Source organism: Lonchura striata, chromosome 17 (assembly GCF_046129695.1).
Source record: "Lonchura striata isolate bLonStr1 chromosome 17, bLonStr1.mat, whole genome shotgun sequence".
NCBI lineage: Eukaryota > Metazoa > Chordata > Aves > Passeriformes > Estrildidae > Lonchura > Lonchura striata.
The window spans coordinates 6,755,568-6,767,365 of record NC_134619.1 but is presented as its reverse complement, the minus strand read 5'-3'; the positions used below and the strand labels follow the sequence as shown (position 1 = coordinate 6,767,365).

At 59.0% G+C, this 11,798-nt stretch overlaps 1 protein-coding gene across 1 annotated transcript in view; it reads right to left on the bottom strand.

The window, feature by feature from the left end:
- Positions 1-11,798, bottom strand: part of RGS19 (regulator of G protein signaling 19) — a 120,499-nt gene that overhangs the window by 103,091 nt on the left and 5,610 nt on the right. Inside the window, exons 2-6 of the mRNA XM_021527292.3 lie at positions 5,443-5,579; positions 5,152-5,288; positions 3,691-3,765; positions 2,441-2,675; positions 1,643-1,885 (exon numbers count right to left, since the gene is read on the bottom strand). Of these exons, the coding sequence (XP_021382967.1) occupies positions 1,697-1,885; positions 2,441-2,675; positions 3,691-3,765; positions 5,152-5,252 (600 nt within the window). The 5' untranslated portion in view covers positions 5,253-5,288; positions 5,443-5,579 and the 3' untranslated portion in view covers positions 1,643-1,696. The remainder of the gene's footprint in view (positions 1-1,642; positions 1,886-2,440; positions 2,676-3,690; positions 3,766-5,151; positions 5,289-5,442; positions 5,580-11,798) is intronic.

The window sequence follows — 11,798 nt, the reverse complement described above, 5'->3', positions numbered from 1 at the left end:
AAAATTTGATTGTAAGGTGTTTAAAAGGGAGTGGGAGCAAGAGAAAAACTAGATTATCTCGTGACAGTGAGGTCTTCTCGTGCTGAGACCTCTGTAGTGTGTGGAGGGGTTCTGACCTGTTGCTATGCTCTTGAACAGCTTCAGGGATGTTCAGCCTCCAACCCTCAAGCTGGGGCCACACTTGAGAGTATTTCCCTTACTCACAGAATAAACCCCAAACTAAAACTTCCCCTGTGCAGGGTGGGGATGCTGTAAGGTTGCAGACGGGGGGAAAACCTGCCAATAATAACAATACCAACATTCCTAATAAACCATTGCTGGTCTCTTTCAAAAATACATTTTCCTGAACTGTATTTCCAGCTTGGCAAAGAAAACTAAATTTACTGACATGAATTTCCACACAGTCATGCCATGAGGAAGGAAGGAAACAAAAACAACAAAAAAAAAAGCTGAAAGAATTGGTTTGTTTAAAAAATATGTTCAATAAAAAGCACTTCTTTTCTTTTGGAAGGGTTGAAGAGAGGAGGGGAAGGGATGGATAAATAAGAAACTGCTGTGGTGGATCAGGAAAAGCAAAGACTGGCAGCAAAACCCCTGTGTTGGCTTTGTTTCTGTGTGGAGGGCAGGGACAGACATGTTTTAATCCTGGATCCTGTTGCCTTCAGTAAATCATTCCTTGTGCTGTGCAAAAACATGGGAATTCTGTATCCTCCCTGTGACACTTCCAATGCTGTGTGGAGCCCAGGTCCCTGCTCCAGGGGTCAGGGCAGACCCCTGGGCTTCTCCCTGCTGGCACAGCAGGTCTGGGCCAGCTGGGAGCTCTCTCATGCAGGCATCCTGGTGCCAGTGGGTTCTGCAGGAGGGAAAACAATGCCTGCACAAGTGGTTTCCCCCTCTCTGAGGTCCATGAACCAAGGATGGAGGATGCTCTGGGTTTGGGGTGACCACGTGTGGTGTCATGAGGCTTAAGCACTGCTGATGTGTCATGGGGACTGGCAGGGGGAGCAGCTGTGAGACAGCTCCTGCCCACCCCCCCAGCACATCCCCATGGTGCCTTATAGCGCCTCAGAGCTCTGCCCTCTGCCCCATGGGGAATACAAACAGCTTCTAGCACCACCCCCCTGCCCTTTGGCCACCTCAAACAGCTGGAACGAGATAAACCTGACAAGTTTTTATATGTACAGAGATGCTCATCAACCCCCCCCTCCCGCACCTCGAGTCCCCCAGTAAAAGCCAACCAAAAGAGCATTTAAAATTAAAAAAAAAAACCCAAAACAACAAACCCAAACCAACAACAGTTGACCTCTCCCCCACCTCAAAAAACCCCCAACCCAGTCCCCAACTGGGTCTCAGGTGGCAAATGGGGACGTGCCGTGTCCCCAGGTGTGGTGGAGATGGGATAAAGTGACCTCTTCCAAACAGGGTGTGGGGGGAGCCAGGGCTGGGCGCTGTCCCGTGCTCCCCCAGCTCCCTCTGGCCAGTGCTGGGGATGGGGCAGAGAATCAGTAGTATGAACTGGCCCAGGCTGTGTCCTGGGGACAGTCCTGGAGTGTGGCCCAGACACTGGGGTGACAGTTCATAGGTAAAAAGCTAAAAACTTGGTGAGGTCTGGCAAGGTGGGCAGCAGAGGGGAGGAGGCACCGACCGCCCCTGGCCACCGTGTCCCCACTGGTGTCCCCACGGCTAGTGGGTGCCCTTAGGACTCCGAGGAGGAGTGGGAGACGGTCTGGAGCAGCGATTTGTAAATGGCAGAGTTCAGGAAGCGGGGATAGGAGTCTCTGTGCATCAGCGTGTAGATCTGGAGCTGTGCGTCGTCGAAGGTGTGCGAGGACGGCTCCTGCATCTTCCGGTTGATGACCTCCCGCACCCGCGAGTCCAGGCTCACCTGGGGGGCACGGAGAGAAAAGTGGGGGCTGGGGGACACCCAAGGACAAGCCCCCGGCCCAGCACCCATTCCCGCACCCCCTCTCAAGGGGAATTGGGTAACAATGCAGCACCAGATGTGGGGAGACAACAGTGTGCTTCATCCCAGAAGATATTGGCACTGGAGCCCTGGTGGTTGGGGAGGGTTGCAGGGAGGAGTGAGGTCTCTCTGGGTACCCTGTGTGTTCCCCAGCTGGGCACAGGGAGGTGGGCTGGGGTGGTCCCGCCCCGGGTACCCCCACTCCGGGGATGCTGCAGGCCGGGATGCAGAATTTTTCTCGGTCCGCTGGTGCCCTCGTGAGGTCTCGGCCCCGCAGCACAACCCAGCCCGCGGTCCCACTGCCAGCAGCGTGCCGAGGATTTTTGGGGGCTGGATATCCCCTTCCTACCGCCGTTCCCCTGCCCAACTCATCCCCAAACTATCACAGGGCTCTGGCAGCAGTTGGAAGTGAGCCCTCTCCCTAAGAGCCCTCCCCATTTTAGCCTGAGCCCTTCTCTCAAAGGCTCTGCCTCCTACCTCCTTGGGAGAGAGGATGGAGATGTAGTCCTCGTAGATCATCCTGGCCTTCTCGTCGATGGTCTGCTTGTTGCACTCGGTTTTGAGCTCCTCACATGCCAGCCAGAAGAGCATGTTCTCCTCGCTGTACTCAGTCCGCAAAAACTCCCGGAAGACGTTGCGCCCCGCCGGGCTCTTCATCAGCTTGTCGAAGGACTGTGCCCAGCCCTGCACCTCCTCCGGAGTGGGTTTGGCACTGACAGGTCCATGGAAAGGCAAGGGGATGGGGTTAGAGCCAGCCAGGGATCCCACTGTGTCCCTCCTGCTCATCCCTGGTCCCATCCCAAAGGAACTGTGCCCAACCACGTCCCCCGTGCTCACGACAAGGCTGTTCCTGCTCAGGCTCCGGTGGTGCGGAGCTTTCACAGCTCACTCCTGGGGTCTGTCCTGGCTCTGCTCAGCCAGGCTGGAGCGTGGCTTTGTTTTGGGCTGGATTTCCCAAAATGGAATGTATTTTGGTGCTGTCTGTGCACAAATCCCCACAGAAGGAAAAGCTCTTTGGTGGAGAGGCAGCTCTGAGCCAAGAGAGATGACATGGGTCCATCACCCCTCTCAGCTAGGAAAGGAGAGAAGGGAGTGGAGAAGGAGGGAGGGAGGGAGGCTGTTTCCCAGCAAATGCTCAGCACCTGCTCAAGCAGGCCAGGTACACTCATTATCCATGGCTAATTAGCACATCTAACCCTAACCCAGCTGTTCCAGGCACTGCACAGAGCCCCCATGGCTGGGTGTGTCACCCTTATCAATGCTTGGTGCCGAGCATTCCTGGAGTGGGGAGCTGGCCCATCCCACTCCTCCCTGAGTGGACATGGATGCTGCTGCTGCTTCCACTTCAGCGCTGAAACTCCCAGGAATGGCCTGTCCCCTCCTCTCCCTGTGGCTGCAAGATGCTCTTGGCAGTGAGTCTAAATTGCAGAATGAGGTCCAAAATCTGCTGAGGTTCTTCTGTATCTCAGTTTCCCTTTGCAATGGGCCTGAGGGCAGAATCACAGTAGGATTCAGCCTGTGGCTCCAGATGCCCTGTTTCTTGGTGAGAACTGGGGATGAGCTGCTGGCTGGACACATCACCAGTAACCCTGAACCCTGGTGTCCTGATCCTCTGCCTGCTGTGTACTCCAAGGGCAGAACACAGTCTTGGCTGCCATGGAGAGTGGCAGAGGGCACAGTGCCATGCTGTGCTTGTCCCCAGCCCACTGCACTGCCCCTCCACTCACCACGCTTCACAGTTTGGGATTCTCTCCAGTTTGGTCTCCCGGGATGCCCTCCATGCTCGCTCTCGGTCCTCGTTCCTAACAGGGAGACAGAAAGGTAGTCAGGGGCATTGGGGACACATGCAGACCCCTGACCACTGAATCTCCTCCATGGGCACCAGTACCCCTCACCCATGCCTTCCTCTCACCCACTGCCCTGGTGGCACCCTGGTTCCCTCATGCAGTTCTGCTGTCACCATGTGAGCGTGTCCCTGTGCTCAGGAGCTGCTCCACCACTCGGGCTGTGTGCCAGGGCCATGTGCCAGGGCCATGTGCCAGGACTGAGCTGAGCCTGAGTGGCCACAGCAGCCGGCAGAGGTCAGTGCTGGATCAGCCCAAGGCGAAGCTGATGCGTTCACAACAATTGTGAGCGGTTGTGTCAGGAATAATCACCAAGAAGTAAACAAGTGTTTATTGGTGATGTGCCAGCACCAGTCCGGCCTGGAGGCAGACAGTGGGATAGAGGTGCTGGGGCTTGGGGATGCGGTGTTCCCTGTCCCTGTGTCCCCTTGTCCCCGGGGGTGTTGATGGCACAAGTGGAGAGCAGCCACCGGCCAACTTCCCCTGGGCCTGTGAATTCCGGTGCCCAGCAGTAACCGCAGCCCTTCCTGCTTGCGACACTGTCCCTCGCTGCTCGCACAGGACTGGCTGTGCAAACCTCTGCCCCAGCGTGGGCAGCTGGCCTGGGCGAAGCTGGGGACACGTCCCTGCCTGTGAGTCCCCAGGGCTCACTGCCTGAGCCCCACTCAGCAACCAGCACCGCTTGCTCCAGGAACAGGATACAGGAGGGACAGCTGTCCCATCTCTGGGATTTCTGCTCCATCTCTGCTCACAGGCTCTTGCAGAGATGAAGGAGAGGCACAGGGAATGCCACCAAGCCTAGGGCAGTGACTAGGAGGGAGATGCATGGGGCTCAGCTCCAGGGTTTTTTACTTCTCCAAGCTCGCTGCTCTTGGTGGCTGTAAAGACCAAAGCTGCTGCAAAGCTGGAGTCATCAGCAATCTCTGACTAAGCAGATGCTGAGGAGGAAGAGCAGATGGGCTCTCCAAAATCTGGGCTATCCAGAGAATAAGGAGCTGGAGATCCTCAGTAAGCACAGGAGATGCAGATGGAGGCAAGAGCTGGTTCCATCCTTGGCTTTGGGCAGTGTTGGGAGGGCAGGGCTGGACTCTGTGCTCACTGCTCCAAGGCAGAGCTTCCCGGAGGGCTCATATGGACCGGGACCATCCTTCCCTGGACACCATCAGGGCAGCCCTGGGGAGTCCCACTGCTGCTTTCTGCTCTATGTACTCCAAGAGATTTGGCAAGTGAACGGCAGTCACAGTGCACCCAGGACTCTACCCTGCCCTGCCCACGGGTGACGAGGTGGGTGGGGGATGCTCAGGGAGCCTGCAGGAGCCAGCCCGGCTGGGCAGTGGGACGTACCACGAGCAGCTGCAGCAGCAGCACCAGCAGAAGCAGCAGGCGTTGGGGCGGTGGTTGCTGGCGGGTTGCACCGTTGTCGGAGAAGTCTCATGCCGGGACATCGGAAGGAGTGACTCTGCGGACGCGGGTCCTGCGTACTGAAAGGCAGGAGGGTGGACAGGGTCAGGGAGCTGCCAGTGATCAAACCCCATCTTGTGCAAGCAGATAGAGGAGCAGCCCCCGTGCAGTGGCTTGCTGTAATTTACTTGTGGCTCCTGCTTGCCTCTCTGGCCCCTGGCTGGTCACTCTCACCTGTGTCCCAGCCTCATACACGGTGGGCGGCGTTGGGTCGTGCTTCAGGGGCTGTTCTGCCACTCTCAGCTCCTCCCAGCCCGTGGGTGAGCTGTGAGACCCCCTGGCTAATGTCCCTGCCACCTCCTGGATGGAGCCTGTGGGGAGGGAGAGGAGTGGCACCACGTTACTGCACAGAATCCCCGGCTTCGAGCGGCTCCGGGGGCTGCTGAGTGCTGGGGAAAGCCCTGGGCAGGTGGCAAGCGAGGGCAGGGCAACAGGCAGAAAGTGCAAGAAAAGGAAGTGAGAAGGAAAGTAGAAGAGGAAATGCATTGGGACATGCTCTGCCAGCCCCCTGCTTTGCCTGGGATCCCATCCCACACTTTGGGGATGCTGTGGGGCTCACTGCAGGCAGCAGTGGGGCTTGGCAGGGTGAGGGGTCCAGGGCTTGCCCTGCACACCCCTGGCCATGCTTGTGCCATGAGGAAGAGAGGCCGAAATCCCTGTTGTCTTCAGGCATGGCATGGGGAAGTCGGAGCTGCTCCACGGCATCATGTGAGTGGAAGGAAACAGGGTGGTGGTGGCGAGTTTTCACAGCCCCTTGTCCCAAACCAAACCTTGTCCCATGCCAGCTGCCTGTCCCCGCCCACAGCACTGACTCAGCCTGGAGCAGGGATGCTCCTGGGTAGGAGAGATGCTGGGCTCAGCATGGGCAGTGGTTATGTCAAGCCACAGCTGCGTCCACCTCCCTGTGCCTTGCCAAGGGTGGTGGGCAGCAATCCTGGTCCTTCCCCTGCCAGAAGGAAGGAATGGAGCAGAGGCAGCAGGCAGGGAGAGCCCCTGGAGATCTCAGCCTCAGCATCCCCACCTTGAGCAGCCCCAGGCCTCAGCGTCTCGGGTCTGAGTTTTGCTGTTACTCAGCAAGGGGACAGAGCAAGGCTGTGGGATGCAGCTGGGGACAGCGCCGTCCCCAGAGGCCTCCATGAGCCCTGGGGGTAGAGCCCCACCCTGTTCCCAGCACAGCCATCACCCAGCAGTGCTTTCCTGGGCCCTCACAAACCCTCCCACACTCCCAGTGCTCCCACAGGAACGAAAAAGGAGAGAGTCTGTGTTTCACTCCCAATTGTCCCTATTTATAGCCCCAAGTGCTGGCAGGATGGCTGTGACCTTGTCACCCGGTTCAGCAGCAGCTCTGCTCCCTCTTGCACCGTGCTGCCTTTGGGTCCCCACTTATCCCCTTTCCTTTGCCTCCCCTGGTCCAAACCATCTTCCACTGCCAGCACCCCTCTTCCCACTGCCCACCCACATCCCACTGCTCATCCCATGGCACCCAGCCCCGTGGGGGCTGCGGCACCAGCAGGAACTGGGGTTGGGAGAACAAGATGAGCAGGAGAACCTGAAGACTGGGAAAGCCCAGCTCCCTCCCAGCTCAGCCTGGCTCTGCCACAGCCCTGGGCTATGGAACAGTTGGACTGGGGGTGACTGAGGGACCAGAATGTGGGGCCAGCGTGTGGCTTTGCTCTGTGGGGACATCCAGGTACTTCGTTTGCTTGTTGGCCAGAGCTGACCTGCAGGTGGCTGAGCCAACACACCCTGAAGAGGCAGCAGGAGGGAGTGGAATCCCCTGGCAGGAGCACCCCCTTCCCATACTCAGCACCTGGCCAGGAGCAGGATCAGGTCTCTGCCCACCCTGGGTGATGTGGACACACCCAGGGCCATTCTGGAGGAGTGTGCTGTGCCATGGGGAAAAGGGAGAAAGGAACTGTGGGCCTGCACAGGGACCACAGGGACCTTGTCTGATGGCACCAAGAGGTGCTGCTGGTGTGATGCTTGTTGATACCAAAAAGCAATGCCAGCACATCTGGGCTGGCACCAAAAGCCAAGCTCAGCATATTTGGATTGGCACCAAAAGACAACACCAGCACACTCTGATGGACACTGAAAGGCACTGCCATCGTGGTCTGGATTTGGATTTGCAGGGATGATTTCCCAGCACCCTTTATTGCCCCTGGCACCCCCACCTCTCCACGCTGGCAGGGGCTGGGTGCTGTGAGGCTGTCAACAGCTGCCCCAGTGCCAGGCCTCCCCACGGGGCTGCTGGGGCTGGCGGATAGGGAAGTGCTGGAGGGAAGGCAGGGGCGTGCGCTCGAGGCTGCAGAAACAGGAAGGATGACAAAAAGGGGACATTTCCCCACAGAGAGAAGAGAGCCCCAGAAGCCACCCTCCCTGAGCTCCCCAAGGCCCCCGTGAGTCTGGAGTCCCCGTGTGCCCCTGGGCTGTGCCAGGTGGCATCACACGCCCGTGATGTCCCCATGATGTCTGGCACCACACTGTCCTCCTGCCAAATGGAGTGGGGAACCTCCATGCAACCGGACAAGACGAGCTCTCCCCAAAATCACTTTCAAAGGGGAACCTCCCCTTCTAGCAGGCCTTGCTGAGATGTTGGTCCCATCCCATCCACCTGCATATGAAGTTCCTTGTGCCCTGCTCACCCTGGGCAAAGCAACCTCCCCCAGTTCTGCAGCATGGGGCACAAATCAGCACCCACCTCAGTGCAGGGGCACTCCCAGCACAACCTGTGCTGCTCCCTGATGTGCCCACCAACCCTGTGCCGTGGGTGCTGGGAGGGCTGGGGGGTGTGGGAGCAGCTCCTGTGCTGTGTCCATACCTGCAGCCTGGCCATGGCACCAGCCAGGGTGACCCCGGCTGGCTCAGGGGGTGCACGGCATCGCCAGGACCGCCAGTCTGCGGGCAGGGAGGTGGGGGAGAAAAGAAGAGAGAAAGAGAAAAGCGGCTGAGCACATCCTCTCACAGGAAAGGGAGTGGTAAGGGAAGTGGCAAACTCAACTGAAGAGTTCAGGCCTTTTTTGGGAAAGCCCCAGCCCAGCCCAGATGCTGTCCTTGCTGCTCCATCATGGGGCCAGCTGCCCCATCGAGGGCCACGGTGGGTCCCACCAGGGGCTGAGCCAGGTCAGCCTCCTGCCTCCCAGGAGGGCTGGATCCAGCAGCAGATGGGGCTCCCCAGGCACTGATGGCACCTTCCTGGAGATAGCCCGGCCACGCTGGTGCTGGAACAGCCCCGTGGCCAGGAACGGCTCTGCCGAGGGTGACAGACAGGACATGTCCCCAGGGTGCGTGCAGGTTGCACCCAGGTCCTCGCTGACCAGCCGAGGCCACTTCAAAGCGACAGTGCTTTCTGCCACACTGTGCTCCCGATGTCCCCGGGCTTCCAGCACTGCCCACAGGGCACAGACACCGGCAGCGAGGTGGGCAGTGGGGGGACAGGGGCTGTGCTGAGCTGGGGCTGAGTCAGAGCCGCCGGCGGTGCCTCCCGGCAGCATCGCCCGTGCGAGGTGGGATGTGCCAGCCTGATGCACAGCGCAGCCCTGCTGCCTCGGCCAAGAGTGACTCACAAACAAAGTTGTTTGGTTTTTTTCCTCTTCAGGAAAAAAAAAAAAGAAACAGAAGAGGGAGAGAGAGAGAGAGAAATCAGCGGCCAACCTCCGTTTTCTTGATTAAATTCACCCTCGACAATGCTGTGGGCAGAGGAGGCTCCAGCCCACAAGCGACCAGCACCGCTTGTGGTGTCTGCTGGCGGCTGCCCCTCAGTGGCACGGTCTCACCGCAGGTGAGGAAGGGCAGCGAGGGGAGAAGGGGCGGAGGGATGCTGGCGCCCACGCCGCTGCCCCGGGGCAGCACCATGTGCCTGTTATCAGCTCATCCCAGCGCCCGGCTCAGCGCCGCCGCTTCCCTCTCCTTCCCCGGGACCCGAGTTATCATCGCCTCTCCTCCCGAGCCCAACGCCGTTGTGCTGCTGCTGGCCCCAGCGCCGCTCCATCCGGATGGACACCTTCCATCACCCCAAATCCACCGCCGGCTTCGGCAGCTCCTTCCTCTGCCCTCTCCCCCTGGCGCTCCAGGGGCTCAGCCGGGCTCCGCTTCTCCGGGCACCCGAACCTCGTTTATCCCCCAGAAGGTTTTCCAGGATTCCCTTTGCTGCTACGAGGCAGGGCGAGAGCTGGGGCTGTCAGGATGCAGCCACGCTCCCCTGGCCTCCGGCATCCCCAGCTCACAGGCACCGAGAGTGTTTTTGTTCTCTGGCCACTCTCCACCCCAGGAAAAGACCTTCCCTTCGTATTTTATGGGTCAAAACCAGGACAGCAGCTCTGCTGCTCATCACAGAACCCTGCAAGGATCATTTGGGTGGGGACAATGAACAAACCCCCAGTGGCAACAGAGACACCATGCCTATCTAAGTCCCTGTCATAGCCCAGTGATGCCTCAGCCAGGAGCAGCACCGGATCCGAGCTCTCTCCATCTCCATGCCTTGGAGGAGCTGCAAACACCCATCACCTGCTAGACCAGCCACGCTGGATCAGCACAAGGAGAGCTTGGCAGCCCGGCTGCCCGCGTGCTGCTGGATTCTCCAGCGTCTAATAAGGGCTCAGCACAGCCTGCAGCTTCCCCACCCCCTCCCTGGCATTCTCCCAGGAGGTCCCAGCACCTCTGATCTCTGCCAAATTTGGCTGGAAGCAGCCACTGAGCGCAAGCAGAGGCGAGGCAGCCCCGCAGGCAGCCGGGGTGGGCGGCAGGGGGCTGGCACCCCCCGGGACCCCTCTGCCGGGGTTACCCCATGGAAGCAGCCCAGGCACCGCCGCCGAGCCCCACAGCTGCCTCCCGCCCCCGCAGCCTGTCCCAGCCACCTGCCAGCAGCACAGGAAGTTTTAGGAGTTATTTTTAGACTCGGTTTTCAATCCCACCCCCCCCTCCTTAGCAATCTTTTAGAAAAAGATTAAAGAGGTTGAGGGCTTGAGCCCCTGGGCTCTGCGGGATGGGGCTGGGCTGACCTCAATCCTACCAGCACAGAGGTGCCAGGGATCCTTGGCATGGCTGGGTGGGCTCTGCTGTGGTTATGCCCATGTGGCTGCACCCTGCTGTGTCCTCGCTGCCCTGAGAGCCCACGGCACTGATAAAGAGCCCACAGCACTGATAACGCTGCAGATGTGCCCACGCATGTGGCTGAGGCAGCGGAGGCCAGCGGTACCTTTGGGGAGATCCTCTGCCCTGCAGTGATTTCTCTGCCATTCCCAGAGGCTGGGAAGGCAAATCCTGCTGATGGGAAGTGTGAGATGCTTCAGTGTGTCTGAACACCTCCCCAGTCCTTAACACCACGAGAGCTGACAGCCCCTCTTCTCCCAGGATGAGCATGATGCTGGGGTCCTTCTCCAGACCAGCCATCTCTGCTCCCAGTGTATTTATTTCTGCTTGAGCATCCTCCAAGCTAAATCCAACCATAAGCCCTCCCAAAAGGACCACACAAACCTATCCAGCTCCTGCTGAGTAGAGGAGAACAGACCCATGGCTCTGTCCTGGCACCACTGGGCAGCACGACAGGCACAGCTCTGCCACCAACCACCTCCCCGACCCCAGCTTTTGCACTGAAACAGAATTAATTATTTTGTAACATAAATGTAGCCCCATGGCAATCAGCTGGGGGATTTAGTACGGCAAGCCCTGCCAGTGATGTTTCTACTGCTAGAGGTATTGTGGTGTTAGGGCAGGTGCCTGTTCTGCCTTGGGTACTGATTGGTGGGAAAGGAGCAGAAGGAGCAGAGATCAATACTCAGCGGGGCTGAAGGGCTGGAGGAGCCTGGGGGCTGACGGGAGGGAAGATCAGAGGAAAGGGAGGGATACAGCACCAGCATGGCCAGGGTTAGAGCTGAGCTGGGCAGGTGCTGGGCTGCTCCTGGTTCATAGCAAGCTGCCAGAGACCTCAGGACAGTGGTAATCTGAGGGATGAAGAGTGGCATCTTTCAAGGAAATGAGGAACCAGACAGAGGACCAAGGCAGGAGTGGGATGAAAAGGAAGAACTCTGCATCACAGGGCAATGCTGGATCAAAGGGCACAGCTCTGAGAGCTCCCAACACGACCGAGGGATGATTTTTCCCTCAGCCCCAGTACAAGACCAAACCCCACTGGTTGCATGCAGAGCCCTGCAAGGGAGGCACCAGGAGGTGCAGGAGGAGCTTTGGGAGCCTGTGCTGGCACGGGCAGGAGGTGAGTGTGACCATGCTGAGGACAGGTCTGGCCCTGCTCTCAAGCCACACTTCCCACCCAAAGCGTGGCCCCACGTGGCATTGATGTGGGCAGGGCAGGGCTGAGCCTGGCTCAACCAGTGGTGGGACCAGCCAGGCCAGGGCCACACCAGCAGCTGGGGACAGCTGGGGACAAGGGAAGCACGTCCCAAACGCTGCACCCAGGGGCATTTGCCCACCATGGTTTATTCAGCTGTGGGTGCTGCTGCCTGCACACTGCCAGCCCTGACAGATGCCTTTGGAGGCCTGGCTTCAGGCAGATGTCACTTTGTGCTGGTGGG